The following is a 21,820-nucleotide window of genomic DNA, read 5'->3' on the forward strand; positions in this document are numbered from 1 at the left end:
AGACATAACAGAATTTGACGTTCATCAAGCACAAGTGTACACAAAACACACGTTGTCCTGCTGGGGCCATTGTGGCGAACCAGTTTTCTCAAATAAACATTCCCCCCAATGTTCATACACTTTTCCCCATTCAAAATACTAGGGAAAAGGTTTATTCTGTCAGTGTCCCTGCTGTAGATACATTTCAGGGCACTCATCATATATGCCTAAATACAATAAAGGCAAAACATGATCAAATCCCTTCAACCAGCCACAGTATTGGAGGAGCGAAGGCTTCCCTCCGCTGTGCCGCTGGTTCTGGGGAAGTCACCAAATGTAAACAAAGTGTGCCATCTAGTGGTTACAGGTTTCACTGCAGGCAAGAGCTGTGCATTAATTAATCAATCTTTTTGCCCATCTGTCGGCTTCAAATGATAAAGCATGGTTATGTCATTCAATTCAGGCAGCTTGTGTCCTATTCTGGATTTAAGATGTTTGAATTTCACTCTAATGAAATGTCAATTCAGAATGCTGATGCAGAAACAATTAATGTCACAAGTGCAGCCGGGGGACTGGTTTGTGACAATAGATTTGAAGGATGCATATAAAAAATATATATATATATATATATATATATATATTCCATATTCAGATTGTGCCGAAGCACAGGCGTTTTCTCCGATTTGGTTTCGGGGGCAAAGTTTACCAATTTTGTGTCCTTCTGTTGGTACTTGCACTGGCTCCATGCATTTTCTCAAAATGCTTGGATGCAGTGTTGATGCCTTTGAGGCTTCAAGGCATCTGCGTTTTGAATTATCTCGATGATTGGTTGGTGTTAGCCCACGTGGAGACTTTGGCTGCCCAGCATCGAGATGTTGTTCTCAGCCATTTGAGCAATCTAGGGCTGCATGTAAACCTAGACAAGAGGGTTCTGTTCCCAGGGCAACAGACTAGTTTCTAGTAGTGGAGCTGTACTCGCTGGCGATGCAGTCGCGCCTGTCTCCAGCTTGTGTTTCTGTCATTATGTCAGTGTCTAGTGATGTTCAGAGTGGGATTTGTTTTCCCTGCGAGAACATTTCACAGGCTTTTGGGGCTCATGATTGTGGCCTCCGCTGTCATTCCCCTTGGAATGTTGCATGCGAGATCTTTTCAGTGATGGATGAACTCCACAAAGGGACTTCAACCACTGACGCATGTGTCGCCATTGGGCATTAATGTATTGGCGCATCAGTGGCCGACAGCGCATCTTTACGTGTTTCTGCTGATCAGTTTGCTGCACTGGGCAGCATTTGGCACCCCCGGCTGGACTTGTGGAAGTTATGGATATGGCCCCTCAATGGGGCACTCTTTTGAATGATGGGTTATCCTCTGCTGTGGTTGATACTATTCTAAATTCTAGAGTTCCATCAACTAGGAGGCTTTAAACAGTATGTTCAGCTGGCGTATTTTTGCTTCTTGGTGTACAGCATGAGGTGAAAATCAGTGCTGGAATTTTTTGCAGGAGATGGAGGGTTAAGACTTCATTTGGGCTATTTACCCAAGGTTATTTCAACATCATTTCGCTCGCAGACTATTAATTTTCTCCTTCATTTGAGTTGGAGGAGCATGAAAGGTTGCATATGCTTTGCCCAGTTTGGGCATTGCAAGTTTATGTTGACTGTACTAACCAGTGGTGTAAGTCAGAACAGTTGTTTGTGTGCTTTGGTGGCCACAACAGGGGTGTTTCGGTGTCCAAGCAAAGACTGTCTCATTGGCTTATTGATGCAATTTCAAGTGCTTATGAAGCATGCAGTTTACCTTTGCCTTCAGATATTCTAACCCATTCTACGAAGAGCATGGCATCCTCATGGGCTTTGGCTAGAAGTGCGTCCTTGGAGGACATTTGTATGGTGGCAGAGTGGTCCTCTCTGCATACATTTGTTAGATTTTATAATTCGGATGAGGGTTTGACTCCTGCTTCCCAGGTTTTCTCTGTTGGAACAGGAGTAAACTCGTAATTCCTTCTTTTTATTCAGATGCTTTAGCTCGCTTGTGCACCACTATGTGCTTGCCACACGGGTTTAGACAGTTGGCAGCTACTGTATGCTTGGTGTGAAGGTATATAGTTCCCATAGCATTCATACGCAGCTCGAGTTCCTATGAAAGGGAACGTCTCGGTCATGTGGAACGCAACCCTGGTTCCCTGAGTGGGAACGAGACACTGCATAGCTGACCATACTTTCTAGCAGCTGCATAGGCTTGTGCCTTCCTGCAGAAAATCTGACTCGATGGCATGAAAGCAAGTGCCTTTATGGAGCCTGTGATATAGCTTCCTATGGACGTCGCTTAAGCGCCATCATCTAATAAATTGCCGTGATTGTTTAAGGGCTTCAGACAACGTGACACTCAGATGGTGTCCCATAGCGTTTATTCACAGCATCTCATTCCCACTCAGGGAAGCAGGGTTATGTTCCACGTAAATGAGACATTTCCTGGTGAGATTAACACCAGAGGCGCTACAACAACTGAGCGTTTTATTCACTTTCACACAAATCACGACTACAATGGCTGATTATGACTTCATAAACACTTATGTTATGATATCAAAACACTTGTACTATTACACATTAAAAAACAACACATTTTAACACTTGTATTTTAGACATCCCTACATTTACACACTTAATCCAATGTGACTAGCTTCTGCGGTAGATCACCTGATAGAGTGTTGGACTTTCGACTCGGAGACCGAGCCCAGCCAAGGATGCTCAAAACAAAAGTTAAAGTGGAGCAAAAGTGCCATTGAAGCTAAATGAAATGACGTGGTTGCTTCAGTAAATGTACTCTTCCTGTCGAATTTGCTTTTAAAACACTATTGGTTAGGTTTAGGTTAAAGTTTTAGGTTAGGTAGGTATGTTTTACTCAAATAAACCTCCATCTAATATTCACCTTAAAAACCTTGTCTGATTTCAACATCATCGATTTTTGCACCCCCAAAAGTGCAGCCAAAAGTGTAATGAAGCACGTCATTTTGGTTTGCAAAAATGTTGACACTGTCATGTAATTTTATAAGATCAGGCTGGTATTACTCATTAAAACCTCCATCTAATATTCGCCTTAAAAACCATGTCTGATTACGACACCATTTCACTCACTTTTGGCACCCCCAGCTGTACATTTCACTGGGAAACTGCAGCCAAATGTGTAATAAGGCACATCATTTCTATTTGTAAAAATGACGCAATGGTCACGTAATGTTCATGAGACTTATTTTCTCCCCCTCCCCCCAACTGGCTTCTGCTAACAGCCACTTTTTGCAATCCAATCAATTCTTGAAGAATAAAATCAGGTCCCGCTCTTCAACAGATTTGCAAATTGCGCTTAATGTTGACTTCAGTGTGTTCTTTTCTGCTCTTTCTTATACATTTCAATGCTTTTCTCTAAGTTAAAATCCCATAAAATCAAATTGCATTCCTGTGCAGATTGTAGGCAGGATTGAGAAACTGGTCATTAATCAAAAGGGTCCATATGAGAGGTGATTGTTCTGTTCACTGATCTCCTCAGAGGTGTGTGCCTTTATATTTGAGATTAAAATTAAGCTTTCAAAGAGCTTAATTTTCAGTAAAAATGATCCTACTTTGTTAAGCTATTAGTCTTTTTTAAATAGAAATGTGTTCTGCATTTACATCTGCTATTTTCTCAGGGTTTTTTTTTTTTTTTTTTTTTTTTTTGGGGTGTCAGTTGTGGTCTCACTCGTCCACACCCACAAGTGAATTTAAAGGGGCCGGTAATTTAGCTAAAATAAGCAGCCTGACTCCTGGATTTCTCCTGCTCTGTTTTAGATATCCTGCATTTTTTCAATTACATAAAAAGCATAGAAACTTTTAGTGTTTTAGTGATATACAGCACAGAGTAGGTCTTTTGGAGGAAGTATTAATCAATGCAATGGGTGAACAGCACTGTCTCATTATCACTCTCTCACTGTGATACTGTAGGTGAAGGCAGATAATTTCAGTGCAGGGCCAAGTGTTACTGTGGGCTTTCAGTTACTGAATTGTTCAGGACCTCCTTAGCTCTTTGTTACAGCATTAACAGTGTAAACATGTTTGAGTTGTAGTAATGTTTTGATAATTTTACACTCATTGCTTGAATATTGGAGAAAGTTTTTTTTTTTTGTTTGTTTGTTTGTTGTTCAATTAGCTGATTTATGATTCACAAGGAATTAATATTAGTATTAGGAAAATTAGTTTGTATTCCATTGAAAGACGTTTCCCATTTAGTTCTATTCTGACATTTTCTATGTTACATCTGCAAATTAGTTTTGCTAGAAGAGTATAAAATAATTTTAATGGATAAACCACAACTGTGATTCTGATTTGCTATGCTAATTTTCGGCTGACTCTGCTTAGCTACATGTGTATACAGTATATCTGCATGGAGAATCCCTCATTCTACACTGATTTAAAAAAAAAAAAATACAATTACAGTTTTAAAGGTGCAATATGTAATTTCTGTGCCAGTAGTGGCACTAAACAGCACTATGCTGCAAAAAATTGCAAAATGTGAAAGTTTATATGCATGACCTAACACCAATTATGCTTAATAAATGGTTTTCCTTCATTAAGATACTGTCATAGATGGTTTAAGCATAAACTGATCAACACACGTAGATTTCAGCCTGATCTCATGAACATTATGTGACCGTGGCAAAATTTTGCAAAGCAAAAATTTTGCAAACCAAAATTACGTGGTTCATTACACGTTTTGATGCAGTTTCCTAGTGAAATGTCCAGCGGGGGTGCCAAAAGCAAGTGAAATGGTTTCGTAATCAGACGATGTTTTTAAGGTGGACATTAGATGGAGGTTTTAATGAGTAAAACATACTAAACCTAACCAATAGTGTTCTAAATGCAAATGAGAGGTGAACATAACAGACATCCTTACCCTTAACCAACGTCTTAACCTAACCAATAGTGTGGAAAAAAGCAAATGTGACATGAAAAGCTAATTTTCTGAAGAAACCACGTAATTTTGTGTGGCTTCTATGACACTTTCGTCTCACGTGTCAGCTTGCGTGTTTGGCTGGCACGAACTGTGGCCTTCTGAGTCCAAAGTCAAACACTCTACCAGGTGAGTTACCGTGGAAGCTAATCACATTGGACTAAGTGTAGGTGGGTCTGTAATACAGGCATTAAAATGTATCGGTTTTCAAATGATGCATTATAGTAAAAGTGTTTCATTATCATAACATAGCAGTGTGTGAGTAATAGTGTGAAAAATAAGTATTTAGACAGTCATAATCAGCCGTTGTAGTTGATATTTGTGTGAAAGTGAATAAAACAGTTGTTGTAGAGCCTCTAGTGTTAGTTACACAAGGAAACTGCGGCTAAACGTGGAACGTGGCATGTAAAAGTCAGTTTGGAAATATTTAGTTAAAGTAATGTTCATTCTGTGAGACTGGGTTGCTAGCAGTGCTGGGTGGATTACTTGTGAATTGTAATAAGGTACATGAATGAAATAAACATTAAATCTAACAGCAATGACCATGCATGGCCAGAGTTTATAATTCAAAACACTGAGACATCAAGTTCATTTTAAGTGTGTAAAACAATAGCAGCATTACGAACATTAATGACCATAAAATCAACAGCAACAGCATTGCCTATAGGTCAAAACTTTCATCTAAAAACAATAAAACACTGTTAACCCTTACTGCTTACTAATAGTCCATCACCTGTTCTAAAGCTGAGGTGCATATCTTACTGTTGAAATGTAAAAGGACTGCATGCTCAAAATGTTCATCTGTGAGACTATTGCAGGTAACACTTTATTTTGATGGTCCCAAGCAGATATTTAACTGACTATAAGTGACTTATCAACTGGCTTGCTATAGCTAGTAAACAGTGTTTCAACAAACATTCAGTAGACTTTCAGTAGCCTGTATATAGATCTCTATTAATGACCTACTTACATTAATGTTGAGAACATCAATTCATTAAAAGGTCATTAATAAAGATCTATAGACAGGCTACTGAAAGTCTACTGAATATTTGTTGAAACACTGTTTACTAGCTATAGCAAATCAGTCGATAAGCTGTTATTTATACAAAAGTGGAACCAGTTCTGTAGCATAAGATCTAAAAAATTCAGTGGCAAAGCCATCTGGCCCCGTAACCTTACCTGTAGGCAAGGCCTTAATGAATATGATGATATAGATATGAAAATTATCAATAAATTATTAACAATTTACTGCTGGTGCCTTGTTAATATGTAATCATGTAATCTATAAAAAAGTAACTGTAGTCCAATTATGAGTATTTTAAAATGTAATTTAATCTAATCACAAATACTTGATTTGTGTAATCTGATTACATAATCCAGATTACATGTAATCTGTTACTACCCAGCTCTGGTTGCTAGACTGTTGACCATTACCTTGATTTCGTGGTGCATGTAAAAACCTTTTGTAGCGTTTTTATCCAATTATTCAGTGTGCTCACATGTTGTGGCATGACTGCATGCTTGAAGTTGTTGGTCTTTTCAACAGTTCCTGCAGATATTTTTCAGACTGTACTGAAAATACTGTCACTTTCACAAATATCCCTCACAATCTTTTCTTCAAGCCTTAGCATCCCATTGTTGTGTTTGCTTGACACAATAGATTTATTATATTTTCATAACATTCAAGTGAGGGAATAGTAAATAGTAGACTGCTATGTAATAAAGCTTTTTTATTATTTATTTATTTTTATTATAAAGTAATAAAGCTTTGTAGTCCTTTGTGCTCAGTTTAAATCTGCTAATATCTTAAATATATAATTTATAGAAGCACTGGCAGTGAAGTACAGTCTCTACAAAATCAGTTTTACTATAAATGTAATTGTCCAGGAGTTATGTTCAAAAGAAAGAAAGAAAAGAAACCAGCCCTATGGATGGACCTTTATTGCTACCCAGCCAAGGATTTCCTAGCATATTATTATTACTTTTCCTGTTTTTATTTATTTATTTATTTTATACATACAGCGATTTTAAAGGAGGGGAAAATATAACAGTAGGAGCAATACTGTGTAATATTTGTATAATTGTAAGGATGTGTATCCTACAGCAAATATTCGAATACAAGCTAAAGCTTGTTAAACTCTCAGTTTGTGATAATGCACAGGCCATGTTGAACCGCAATGCATGACGTAGAGTTATGTATCCAATGCCCTGCAGCGGTGTGCAGTTGTGTCCTTATTAGTGGGTAAACAGATGGGTGTATGGCTAAGGTGAGTGGATGTTTGAAATGCTGTTGGCAACTGCAGTCCAGCAGCTTGTCCTGTGCTATTAGCATTGATACTTGGTGACGTGGCTACACACTGGCTCTGCTCCAAACTCTAGTGGGCTGCCTACCTAGACATCATTATTCAGTGTCTCGCTCTCGATGCACAAGTAGTTCCAAAAAGTATGGAGCAAAGTAATGCTACCTCATGCGAAATCTAATTTTGTATCCTTCACAGTTAAGACAATGGACATGTAAATTTTAAATGTAACTATGTTTTATTTATATTTTATATCGAAAATGAAATAGCTCCATGTTATTAAAATGAACTATTTCACCTTTTTATTTGTGTGTGTCTTGTATTGTTTTGTCTTTATTAGAGTATCGGGTTGTTAGCTTAGCAATATGTGCTTGGGTCCCTCTTTCAATGCAAGTCTACTGGATTTTTCGCCCATTTTATCTTCTGCCTAATGAGAATCGTAAGTCTCATTACAAATAAATGTAATGACAATTTCACCTCAACAGACCACTTAATTTAAGGTACAATTCATATCTGTAGCACAAATGGATGAGTTATGCACCATGTCCACACTAATCGTGATCCAAAGTATGCAGAAATAGAGAGCGTTTTTGAAAAATTTTAATGGAGGAAAATGCCGTTCTAGTGTGGATAAGAAGCGTAAATGTAGCAAAATCAAAGCCACAGCCAAACTATTCTGCAAATGTTTGAAATGTCCATTTTCAGTTTCCAAAGAACAATGTTTTCCAAAATGTGCAGTAATAGAGAGTAATTCCAGACATCTCGGTTTTCGGTGAAGGAAAACGTAGTTCTAGTGTGGATGAGAGGCGTTAACGTAGCAAAATCAATGTGTTTTCAACCAAAAAAGTATTAGCGTGGATGTGGCCTAATTCTTATGGTAAGGGGTTTGATCAAATGTCAGTGTTGTATAGGGCTGTGTAAAAATATGTATTTTCCAATTAAACTCAATCTTCATTTGAACGACCTTGATATAGATTCTAATACCCTGTCTACACCGGACGTAAAGGGTGCATTATTAAAGCTTATCTTTCACATTCTTATCAATGATGCTGTCTAAACTGGAAGTGTATGGCGCGTCGAGTAGCGGCGACAGTTAATGGATGCCCCGTTCTACGTATATTACTCGAGCTCACAGCTCTGATATGTACGTGCTGTGTCATTTAGAATGTTCTCTTTGACGCTTTCAGTGTAGACAGCCCCAAGCCACTGCGTTGTCACATCAATGGACACGTCCGGCGTAGACAGGGTGTTAAAAAGTTCAATCATTTACTGAGTAACCTCTACAATGCAAAAAAATAACTTGCAAATGTCTGCCCAAAAAATTAAATAAATAAATAAATAAATAAACTCTGATTAGCCACTGGCTGATAAATCTTTTGATTTTTCTTGCCAGTGATTGAGTAGCGTATCGAATAGTTCTGTCATTGTGTAAAAGTTTGGTTTGACTTGTTCCGTGTAATGTGTGTCCAAAGACAAGATTAATTTATGTCTCTTTTAATATTCTTTCTGTTCTTTACAGTTAGTTGTTGATCAAAAACAACAAAAATATAAACATTTAATTCTACATACTTGTTCTACATATCAGTGTAAAAACAATATATATATATTCCTCTGTGTTCTTCAATCTTTCATCACTGACAATATTTATCCATATTTTTATCATCACTTCAATGCATATTTTGATTCGATAATCAAGTATCTAAATTAAAGCGAGGACATGCAACAAACAATTTGACTATATGGAAGTGTGCCCCATCAGCACATATATCGTGTCTCCAACTTCATATTTTCTGAATAATAATAAACCTTATTCCTCTTTAAAGCTCATCTGGTATTGTATAGAAAATGGTTCATCTGGTGAATATATAGGCTATAAAAATCTTAAATTGATAAATACTTAAATATAGAGCATCGTAATGGAGCCAAGTCTCCATCATTTCAAAATAAGAGTCCCCGGTGTGTTGGGTTTGTCTATAGTTAAAGGTCTCGCATTATGCACCATATCTTTGGCTGAGCAAAAAACAATATCTAAGATTTAATTTATTTTTGACCCTTGTAGCCTCTGTGTCTTTGCCTGTCATAGTAAGGAAAGACTATAAATCATTATTTAAATCTATTTTAAAAACTATTGGCCAATTAATCGGTTATCGACATTTCCACCACCTTAGTTATCGGTATTGACAAAATCCACTATCGGTCGACCTCTAATGTAAATATTTGTAAATTGTAAAAAATTTGCATGTAAACAATAAACATGTAACAAAAAAATATATGCAAAATAAAATACATTGAAATACATAGAATTTTTTTTTTTTTTTTTTTTTAAAGCTAAGATGTGGCCAAAATGAAGAAAAGCTAATGCTAAAATAAAATTATTAAAATTAATATTGTCGTTATTTAAACAATTAGAAGGTCCCTTGTTGTTGTAATTAACAGCAGTAACTCAGAAAGAATTTATTTCATCCGTAAGCAAAAATACATTATAACTGAAATAGCAATTAATTATACCTATTACCTATTAATCAGAATCAAATTTTGAGCTTGTGAATTGGAATCAAAGCTGGAAATCTGTATCAATACCCAGCCGTAGTATTGTGGTGCCTCTATAAAAAAAACTTCAATTGTCTCCTGTAACTGTAATATGGGACTACAGCCATCATATGTAGTGCTACATTTTCTCCTATTCACATGTATTCAAATGAGTGGCCCGTATTATCCTTATAACATCTCCCTACCACTAAGTATGAGCAATAGTAATAGTGACTATGAAATCAGTGACTAATGAGGTTTTATTTTAGTTATAACGCTACCTAAGGGGCTGTTCACACATGTTTTTGCACGTGCGTGTTTTTGTGTCCGTCTGAACTGTTTCTCAATTGTTCTGTGTTAACACACTAGATGGATCTCTTTCACCATTGTGCCACCTCTCGCTATTTTATCAGCGTCTTGCACAGGAGCACCTTGTTTTATAGACATGCTGAGTTAAATAAGAAATTCAAATTTTAAAAACACATCTCGAGAGACCTGTGTTCTGTTTTGTTCATTGTGTATCATTTAGCTTTTTTAAGTGTAAGAATGCATTCTTTAGCGCAAGAATGTTGGGCAGTTCAATAGGTTTTGAAACAGAACTAAAGTGTTTTCCTGGTAGGTTGGATGCAGTGACATTACCATTAGCTTATGTAAAAATAAAAATAAAGGCATTCATTTTATTTGGGCTTAGGGGGTGTTAGTGATGGTCTCTGACCTGATTGCACTTAATCTAACCTTTCTGAAAGTAAAGGGCAAAATTGATCACATATCAGCAGTTAGTAATAAGTTCTCCCCTATTTTAGAAAGCAACTGTTGTTTCCCATTCTTGGCTCTGCTGTTTCTTATTAGATCTCATTAGACAGCGCTGTGGCAAGGTCTCGCAGGTGAAATAATTTCCACAGAGCAATTACAAGCACCAGGAATTCCAATGATTACCATTATATTGAAAGGTATGACTATAAAAGCAAATTATAATTGAACGATCACCATTTATCTGAATAAGGCTCCATCTTTCCCAGTATCACAAGGGGAAATGCTGACTGTTTAAGGCACCAATTAAAAACACATCTATTGTACATTCATTATTGTTTGAAGCAACCTTTTATATGTACTTCAATCTTTAGTTTCTTGGCAGATCCTCTACAAATGCCAAGTCTTTTTCTGTGAGTTCTTTTTTTTTTTTTTTTTTTTTTTTTTTTAAATAGGCTTTAAACAAATTCCAGTTTGTATGCTTTCAATTGCAATAGAAGAGTGAACTTTTTTTTTTTTTTTTTTTTGCAAAACTACAGCAAACGGCAGTAGAATAATATTACATTGTAATTATGACATCACTGTGAATACAAATGATCTTTTTACGCTGGCCAAATTTTGTTGTTGTTGTTGTTGTTGTTGTTGTTGTTTTGAATATCGGAAAGCGCTTTCTAAGACCTGCTCTTTTTTTTTTTCTAGCATCTGGTATTAATTGAACACTGCTTACAGAAATATGATTGAAAACATAATTATGACAGAAAACATTTTAATGCTATATGGGTTAAATAAGCTATTTTTTGTCCCACAAAGTCCCATAATAAGGGACTAGGTCATTTACATACTGTAGACATCTTAAGGTTACAACAGCAAAACAGCCTTTGCCGTATTCAATGATATTACAGTAAGTATTCAGTTGTTCAACTGAATTGTTTTTCTCCATGGATTTTTAATATCTTCCCTGTCACAGCTTGTTTTGATGAAGCACATGTGCTGGTGTGTCACCTGCTGCATAAAGTGGAGCAAATAGATTGCATTTAGCATTGACATTTTTATCTTTTTCTCTAAGGCTGGAATGCAAATAGATGATTGTTGCTCTCTCAGATTTAGTTGATACCATGTTTGCTGAGCGTCACTGCTGGCACATCTGGCTCAAGACATTATATTTTGCATAAAGAAAATGAAGCCTATTTTAAGGACCATTAAGATTTGTAGGTGCTTTCGATGGTGGACAGGGGTCATCATGGGCACTCTGACCGGTCTGCGGCTACACAGCCCCATATGCATAGCCTTCGTTGCCCTCGCACATCGATGAGCCTTGGGCGGCCAACGCCCTGTTGCCGGTTTGTGGTTTGTTCCTCCTCGGACCACTGTCGGTAGATACTCACCACTGTTGACCGGGAGCACCCCACAAGCCTTGCTGTTTCAGTGATGTCGTCTGGCCATAACAATTTGGCCGTTGTCAAATTCACTCAGGTTTTACTTCTACCCATTTCTCCTCCATTCAACACATTGACTATGAGTACTGATTGTTCGCTTGCCATCTAATTTACTCAGACCATGTGGCCTTGTTAGGAGATGATCAACATTATAGGCTTCATGTGAGTGGTCATAATGTTTTGGCTCATCAGTGTGTGCATGTATATATATATATATATATATATATATGTTGCATCAGTGACTCAAATATTTAGTGGAAGGTGTTTTAAGGTGGTTTGTTGATTTAGTTTAAAGACAGAAAATACGGATCAGGCTGTTTTAAAAGAAACATGTCATGGAAAACATGTCATTGTCTCTGCTCTTTTGAGTTTGATGTAGGCTACTTTATAACTCTAAAGTTCAAAACACAAAGCCCCCTTCCATTCCAACCCAGGTTATTATCATATGACTGCCCCTATTTCCATACTGTTTTAATGTATGTTCAGTATTTAGCCACTTGACCTGTCCTAATGAATGACAGTGTGAACTACACCTTTTCGCAGAAGGATCATCTGCCAATCATCACAGAGGTCATTTATATATAGTAATCTTAAAGGAGCAGCAGCAGAAAAGCAGGTTAGAGAGACCATGGGAATGGTCATGTAAAAACAAAATACGGCTGTGTAATAAGGTTCATTCTTAGAGGAGGGAAAGGAGGAAGCAGGAGGCAACGGATCCAACTCAAAAAGGTATTTTATTTTACAAAATTCAAACTATGCTTTCCAGCGGCACACTCAAACACAATTTCATTTGAACAACACTCTCTCGGGGTGTGTGAAGCTCTATCTCTGCCTCTCTGGGGTTTTGGGCAGCCTCTTATCTCCCAGCCTCTCACTGTGAACATAGAAATCACAATTAGCAGCAATTCATCTCAGGTGAAAACACTTACAACTTCCTCTCTCTCCAGACGAGTGCTCAGCCATGCCCTCGCCCCCACAGACTGTTTTTGGTGCAGGAAACCTTGACTAACATAATAAGTGGACTTCACGGGGAATTTTTTTTTAAATAAATTAAAATACTACAAAAGTGTCCCTTTAAAGTGGCAGAATTGACTACTTCTTTTAAAAAAATAAAATAAAATAAAAAAACATTGAATAAAATTGTTTGGTTGGTTCAATTTGTGCCAGGCAGCCTAATGCACAGACACTTGTGTAACCGAGTCCACTGTGTTTCCAGGTGCTCAGGCAGTGAGAGTGACTCACAGCAAGCAGGATTGTTTGCTGGCGACACTGAAATGCCAGCATGATTAGGATAAAGATGAATTAATAAATTCAGACTTTGTGACAGGGTTTGTTTCCCCTACAATATTAAGTATCCTTGTCTAACTTTGAAAAATGTACAAATATATGCACATTTCTAACGATGCCTTTTGGAGCAATACTGGTGGGAAATGCGAAAATTTAAATGTTAACAGTTAAAATGATTTTTTGAGGAAGTTTTTCACAATATGGATTTTGACCTATTGTGTCATTGCAGTGTAACATTGGTTTGGGATGAGATGCTCTTTTATGGATGTGGAAGGGGTGTTACAAAACTCCAGGCAATAAAAAATATATTTACTAGGTATGAAGGTGACCTGGTGACATTTTGATGGTAACATGAAATTCATTTTTATATAGGGGAGACTGGGACTAGTTGTCACCAGACTGATCTCACAGTGAATTTTGAAAGAGTAGGTTGACTTTTATTAAGCTAAACTCAGTCTGTGCTAACCGAAATTCATTGCATTGCCCCCAATGGCTGAAGCGGGAAGTGTTTTTGAATGCAAGCTCACGTGTGAGCTCCAGTTTCCGGGTGCAATTCCCACAGAGGGGCGCCAAAAGTGAGTGGTAAAGCTAGTTGTTTTAGCTGTGAAGAATGTTATAAAGTGAAATTGTACTAACTCTACACCCAAACCCCAACCCTAAACCTAACCATCAGTAGAGTAAAAATGTAATCGTTGAGGGAAAAACGGAACCTCTGAATCATGGTCATCACTCATTATCTAAACAAGAGTATTATTCCTGATCACTCCAGCGCTGCTGACACAACATACTTCCAGTCGCAACACAGGAAAAGATAAACACTCTACAGCCAAAGTAAAAATGTGTGATGGTAGATGGCGCTTGTCAGTAAAATAACAGATTTATAACTATATATTCAGATTTAAAACAAAATAGTCCATATTTATAATTATATATTCAGATTTTTACCTATATATTAATTTTTAAAACAATATATTCCAGAATTATAATTATATATATATTCAGAATTGTATTTTTGGATTTATAAAGATATATTCAGGATTTTTATGTTTGGATATACAAGTATTTATTTAGATGTATCAGTATATATTCAGAATAAAATTATTTAGAATACATACAGTATGAATATGTATATATATATATATATATAGTGTGTGTGTGTGTGTGTGTGTGTGTGTGTGTGTGTGTGTGTGTATGTGTGTGTATATATATATATAAACACAAAAGCTTAGATTTTTAAGCAATATCAGATGAGCAAGAGTGCGATATGGCCCTGCATCAGCACTGCTGTGATTCGGCCACAGGCACAAGGCCGCAGGCCAAGTGCCGTAGGTAATCACAGCTGAGCTGACGTAAGGCCATACCGCATGATTGCGAGTGTGATATCATGGTACATGATAATAAAACATGGCAATACATTTTTGTAAGTGTCACTTCAAGGCTGTTCCAACGTGAACTTCCAGTTTACCTGACTGGCAAGTGACAGCTGTCAGTACTTGCTGGCTCAGCTCTTCAGATGAATCTCCATGATGACAGTAGCAGTGTGTGTGATCAGTACAGCTATATCTCATTCACTTCTTTTGCATGAAATAGATCTGTCCTTTTTGGCTGCTAATGATTTGCAGTATGAAACAGTGATTGGATGTCAGCATGATTGATGTGGGTGGAGAGGGAGGGTCCAGCATTCTCTTGGGCAATTATCCCTCAAATTATATTATGGCTGTCTCACTAGTTGTACTTTTGGTGCTATTCAATGGCCATAATGATCTAAGGCAGAAAGTCTTTGTGGATTTGAAATAAGAGGACAAATCTGTTCCAAAAGGGCTCTAAAAATAAAGTTATATGTAAAGTATGATTACATCCTGAGCTATATAGTACAGATGCAAACTTAACCTTCATGCCTGCTTTAAATGTTGCATATACTGTACTATTTATTTTTAAATAATGAAGATTTTTTTTCCCCCTTTATCTCTGCAGTCTATCCGGGAGGTGACAGGTTACGTGTTGGTGGCTCTGAATCAGTTTGACTATCTTCCACTGGAAAACCTGCGGATCATCCGCGGCACTAAACTGTATGAGGGACGTTACGCGCTGGCCATCTTTCTCAACTACAGACGAGACGGCTATTTTGGTCTTAGACAACTTGGACTCAAGAACTTGACAGGTATCTCTGGCTGTCTGTGCGCCTCTCTCTAGTTCTCTGCAACAAATTCCCTTCACGTCACTGAAAAGTACACAGGATGGAAAAGGTTTATGAATCCAGAGCAGACACCATGGAACAGAAAGCAGTCTATATTTTGACACATTTTGTAATATTTAACCCCAAAAGAAATAAATAAGAAATGATATTTTGCATAAAGAAAATTAAGATTTTTTTTTGGACCATTAAGATTTTGTTTTGCATTGTGACATAATTTTTTATGACATCTAGGCACAAATTACCGAATAAATATATAACAATAAAAAATAAAAATAAATAAATAAATAAATAAAAACAGTAAGATTGCTTAAAAAAAAATAAAAATAAAAATAAAAATAAAAACAGTCAAATTACTGCAATACAATGATTTTTCTTTATATTTAAATCAGCATATTTTTATTATTCCCTCCTATTATTCTCAGTTGTAATTATCATTACATCCTAAGTACTGTAAGGACTGTTTAGTAACATTACTGTAATACAGTGTAATACAATTATTAAAGGCAGTTAAACAAACACTAGCATGATGTATAAATACTTTACAATTTAAATAATATATAGATTTTTTTTTTCATATCACATTAAGATTCACATTACAGTAATAAGAATTGGGGTGAAATATACCTAACTGTCATGTCATGAAAATAATCTCACAAGCAAAAAATCTAAATAGTCCTATATTTAAATCAAAATATAATATCTTACTTTCTTTCTGATTTTGGGGTAAGTGAATTAGACATGTCCTTGTCAGATTTTGTGAGATTCCCCCTATACTGAATAATGCTAATCATGTTACATTACCTGAAATAATAATATATGTAAATGTACTGTATGTTTACTCCCAAACAAGTTTGTTTATCATATTTTAGAGTGGTGCTTCAAGGTTTTCTTGTGAGTTGACAAAAACATAATAAGTACAAGAAGCCATATAACCTTTTGACCCATTCAAAAGGGACATGCTTGATTTGATAATTAAACTACTACTGTGTGTGAGACTATATAGCTCCAGGCAAAATTATTATTATTATTATTTAGATTTTCTTCTCCCTCTGTTAACAGATACACACACAGAGTACTTCTAAGTATGCTTTCTTTAGCCCAAAGACCTTTTTGTGACCCAAAGGGGTTAAAGAAGTGAGAGTGAGACAGACAGCCATCAGTATGCCCACCAGACAGGACTATTGCCCAGTGATAATTCATGTTTAATAAACCGTCTCTGTTTCAGGTTTGGATGCTTTGTAAAAGTTGGATTTATTAGGATGAATATGATTTATTTTTTCATGATCTCATTGAGATTAATGAGCATCAGCTAAATGTCATGCTATACTGCCAACAGTACTAATTTAACAAAAACACAGCCCATATTTTACCACAAAATCTAAATAAATAAATAAATAATAATAATAATAATTTCTCATTATTCTTAATAATAATTTTCACTAAATATCGTCTTTTATTATTCTGACTATTTTTTTTTCTTTATTAGTAAAAACAATACTAAAATATAATGACTTGACATTAAAATCAGCATACATGTAAAGCAATACAACAGATACTACCATTATGTTTAAAAAACATAACATTTAATTTTACAATTTAAACAATGTTCTTATGAAAAGGAAACTTTCTTAAGAAAAGGTTTTCTGATTCACCCACATAACGCTTAGCAGAGCATTAAATAATAACCATTCAAATGTTAGTTATGTAATGAAACTTTGGTTTATATGTATTCATATACAATCATATTTGTATGTACATTAACTATTGATCTGGGGTGCATTTCCAGATGCATGTAACTCACTGCTCACCATACATTTGGTTCGATGCATTATTGGAGAAATGAACTAGCTAGTCACAACTCTTTTCCGAAACCATAATATAGGAACTATGTGGCACATCCATTGTTCGACCACGTTGGTTCAACAATATAGAGCTGTTGTTAATGACGTTACACTGAGGGTGGAGTAATAACTTCTGCGGATGTCAAATTATAATAGCTCTTTAACGTACTCCAGAAAGATGTTTAACCCTCCTAAGCTGTTAAAAAATGGTCAACACCTTGGCTGTTTGCGGTCATTTTTGACCGGATACAATAAAGGTGTACCATCTTTTTTTTTTTTAAGAAATGTTGTAACACTAACTTCCCTGAAGTAGTAACAATAAAATTATACACTTCTTTTGGGGTTTTAGGTTATTTAGATCTTATTTACATGTACATTTTTCAATTTCACAATAATTTGCATATGCAAATAAGAAACTTCATTACAGTAAAAATCTACACTTCTCTAAGTTTAAATATAAAGAATATGTGAGAAAATATGAGAATGTAGCATGTATTGGGGCAGATTGCGTGCAACTGTGTGTGTGTGTGTGTGCATTCTGCATGCGATTGTGTGTGTGTGTGCATTCTGGCTGTGTAAGAGAGAGTGTGTGTGTGTGGGGGGGGGGGGTGACTGAGTGTGAATCTATTGCACTCTGGATGTTTTATAGTCTCACACCTTCATTTCTGTATGTGTTCGTTCAGCATCGTGGCTGATATATACATTGTATTCAACATATATACAAAAAAATTGCTCTGTGTTAGGGTCTTTCCCATTCATTTCCTATGGTTGGTCAATTTTGACCGCTAACAGCCAAGGTGTTAATTTTTTTTTTTATGACCACTTAGAATCATCAAATGAAGTCCATTTTTTTTGTTTGTTTTTTTTTTTTTTTTCAGATTGAATATCTCAATAAATTCACCAAGTTTTGAACCTCTCAGACTGAGGAAACCATTTTTATAAAAAAAATTTTTTTTTAAAAATCTGTAAAAAATGACCAAACAGCCTAGTAGGGTAAATACGCCAAAGCTGCTGAAAACACGAAAGCTGCGTGCCATTTTTAAATGCAACAGATACATTGCAGTGCAATAGTGGGGTTTGCCTTTACATCAGACATTGGGGTTCCCCTGACGCACTTGAGCACATACAGTATGCATATACGCACTCTTTAAAAACCTTTAAGAATGCCACTTACACTATATTGCCAAAAGCATTCGCTCACCCATCCAAATAATTGAATTCAGGTGTTCCAATTACTTCCATGGCCACAGGTGTATAAAATGAAGCACCTAGGCATGCAGACTGCTTCTACAAACATTTGTGAAAGAATGGGCCACTCTCAGGAGCTCAGTGAATTCCAGCGTGGTACTGTGATAGGATGCCACCTGTGCAACAAGTCCAGTTGTGAAATTTCCTCGCTACTAAATATTCCACAGTCAACTGTCAGTGGTATTATAACAAAGTGGAAGCGATTGGGAATGACAGCAACTCAGCCACGAAGTGGTAGGCCACGTAAAATGACAGAGCGGGGTCAGCGGATGCTGAGGCGCATAGTGCGCAGAGGTCGCCAACTTTCTGCAGAGTCAATCGCTACAGACTTCCAAAGTTCATGTGGCCTTCAGATTAGCTCAAGAACAGTGCGTAGAGAGCTTCATGGAATGGGTTTCCATGGCCGAGCAGCTGCATCCAAGCCATACATCACCAAGTGCAATGCAAAGGGTTGGATGCAGTGGTGTAAAGCACGCCACCACTGGACTCTAGAGCAGTGGAGAAGCGTTCTCTGGAGTGACGAATCACGCTCCTCCATCTGGCAATCTAATTGACGAGTCTGGGTTTGGCAGTTGCCAGGAGAACGGTACTTGTCTGACTGCATTGTGCCAACTGTGAAGTTTGGTGGTGGGGGGATTATGGTGTGGGGTTGTTTTTCAGGAGCTGGGCTTGGCCCCTTAGTTCCAGTGAAAGGAACTCTGAATGCTTCAGCATACCAAGAGATTTTGGACAATTCCATGCTCCCAACTTTGTGGGAACAGTTTGGGGATGGCCCCTTCCTGTTCTAACATGACTGCGCACCAGTGCACAAAGCAAGGTCCATAAAGACATGGATGAGCGAGTTTGGTGTGGAAGAACTTGACTGGCCTGCACAGAGTCCTGACCTCAACCCGATAGAGCACCTTTGGGATGAATTAGAGCGAAGACTGCGAGCCAGGCCTTCTCATCCTCACAAATGCGCTTCTGGAAGAATGGTCAAAAATTCCCATAAACACACTCCTAAACCTTGTGGAAAGCCTTCCCAGAAGAGTTGAAGCTGTTATAGCTGCAAAGGGTGGACCGACGTCATATGAAACCCTATGGATTAAGAATGGGATGTCACTTAAGGTCATATGCGTCTAAAGGCAGATGAGCAAATACTTTTGGCAATATAGTGTATGTGTTAACATGGACACATAAGCCATGTTCTCCAACAGATGCTGTGGGTGTTAAAGCGATTTCTCTGAACAGCCTTAATCCCTTAAAATTCTGCATTACATGACATTAGAGAACACTGTTTTCTGCAAAATCCTGGAATAAACAGGATTTTCTTAAGTGCATGTAAACGTGGACAAAGTCTTGACAAAATAAAGTATATACTCAGGGCTCGAGTTGAGGGGGGATGCGAGGGGATGCCATCTCTCATGTTGCAAGAAATACCAATAATCATCCCTTTGTAAAACCACCATCCCCCCTTACCATCCCCTATAGATCAATTGTGTCATGTATTACTTAGAACTAATCATGTAAGTAAAATATTTAAGATTTCATTTTAATACGTTTGATAAATAACAGACTTTAAATAAGGGTGATTAGCCGGTCAGAAATAGATTTTGACGTGTGAGGTTGCCAGATTTCTATTGGTGAAATCCTCCAATCAGATCTGGACACTTATACAGTTTGGATATATGCTGCCAGGGTGACACTTTAGTCTTGCAATCCTTGAGAGCGTGAGCTCTCTCTCCACTGCAAAAAAAGACGCCAGTTTTGTGAAAACACTGGCAGGTATGTCAGAGTTTGTGATGGCTTGACTTACGCCACAAGTTTTCAAATGTTTCACGCACTTTCAATCATGGTTAAGTAGTAGACTGGAGTAGAAAAAATGCATGTCTGCAGTGGGCTAGCGATCTAGAAAAAAACATTTTTCATGATCATAACGTGGATTCTTTTCACAAAATGAATAATAAAATACAATTACAGAGGGTAACAGGTGCATATTATGGCCATGTGTCTTAAGGGTCAATGAAGTGATGCTCATTTTTGTCCTGATCTATTAAATTAAAATGCATAACAAATGCAATTCACACAATCCATTTACTTGAATACATCTCTTCTATGATGAGCATATTTTCAACTTCTGAGTTTAAAGTTATATTGATATTTTATCCGGGGCTTAAAGTAATTTATTTATTTATTTTTATTTATTTTTTTACTGTCCAGAGACAAAAAAAAAAAGTCAAAGTCTCATTAAAATCTGAAATTCCTGAAAAAAGAAATGTTGGCATGACTAGTGCATAAAAATAAAAAAATAAATAAATAAAAAACTTTGACTACACCATCCCCCTTAATTTGTTTTTTACAAATTGACCACTGTATATACGGTATATGGAATGAAAGATATAGAACCCTCAGTGAAGTCAAATGATGTCAAACAACAAACTAATAAGGAACTATGCTTTTAATCATAGGTGGAGAGCTTTACGATCACAACTTTGCGATGCTGTTTGCAAATTTTCGTTGGAAATACGGTTTCTGGAAATACCAAATTGTTGAACTATGTCGGTAACGATGGAACTTGCGACCATAGTTGGCTAACAATGCCTTTGGGAAATGCACCCCTGTTAAGCATAATATAATGTTTGTTGATGTTACATCATTTACTTTTAGACTGCAACATTTGTTAAAGACACAGATGTTTTTTAGTTTTTTTTTTTAGTTTTTTTTGTTTTTTTTAGATCTAACTAAAAAGTCGACAATTTCTTTACTTAATGAAAAAGAAATAATGGTAGCAAAGAATTAAGGGTGGTTTTTCTTCAGTCTTAATTAGGAACAGGTGACTGAATTAATTTTAAAAGCTACTAAGATTTATTGTGTAATGGCCTGTGTACTGCTTTTAAATGGCTAGTTAGAACATTACCTTCAATATCAATATGTAGATGCTTAAATGGAATTGTTCCATATCCATACAAATCCAGCAGTGTGCCAAGTAAAAAGATGAAAGTGTGCATCCTCCTGTCTAAGAAAAAGCACCCTGATGCCTGACCCTTTGATAAGAAATAACATTTTTGTCATGTACTTCTCCTCAATATTCTTATGCCTACTTTTACCCTACTGATGATGAGCATCAGCTTTCATACACATGACCTTTTCAGCTGAAATATACAGTAAGTTAGCCTGTTCCCTCACTCCATTAACACAAATCCTATCTTCGGCAGATCATTTTAGAAATCTAGATGTCATAAACAATCATTTATCAATTATTTTCCTTACAACATTTCATCTTTTGCTAGTGCA

The 21,820-nt window shown here is 36.7% G+C and overlaps 1 protein-coding gene across 1 annotated transcript in view; it reads left to right on the forward strand.

Annotated features, from left to right (window-relative positions):
* The window catches only part of LOC127444346 (receptor tyrosine-protein kinase erbB-4-like), a 297,320-nt gene that overhangs the window by 164,051 nt on the left and 111,449 nt on the right, over nt 1-21,820 (forward strand). Inside the window, exon 3 of the mRNA XM_051703648.1 lies at nt 15,236-15,422. Within this exon, the coding sequence (XP_051559608.1) occupies nt 15,236-15,422 (187 nt within the window). The remainder of the gene's footprint in view (nt 1-15,235; nt 15,423-21,820) is intronic.

This window comes from Myxocyprinus asiaticus, chromosome 7 (genome assembly GCF_019703515.2).
Source record: "Myxocyprinus asiaticus isolate MX2 ecotype Aquarium Trade chromosome 7, UBuf_Myxa_2, whole genome shotgun sequence".
NCBI classification, from domain to species: Eukaryota; Metazoa; Chordata; class Actinopteri; order Cypriniformes; family Catostomidae; genus Myxocyprinus; species Myxocyprinus asiaticus.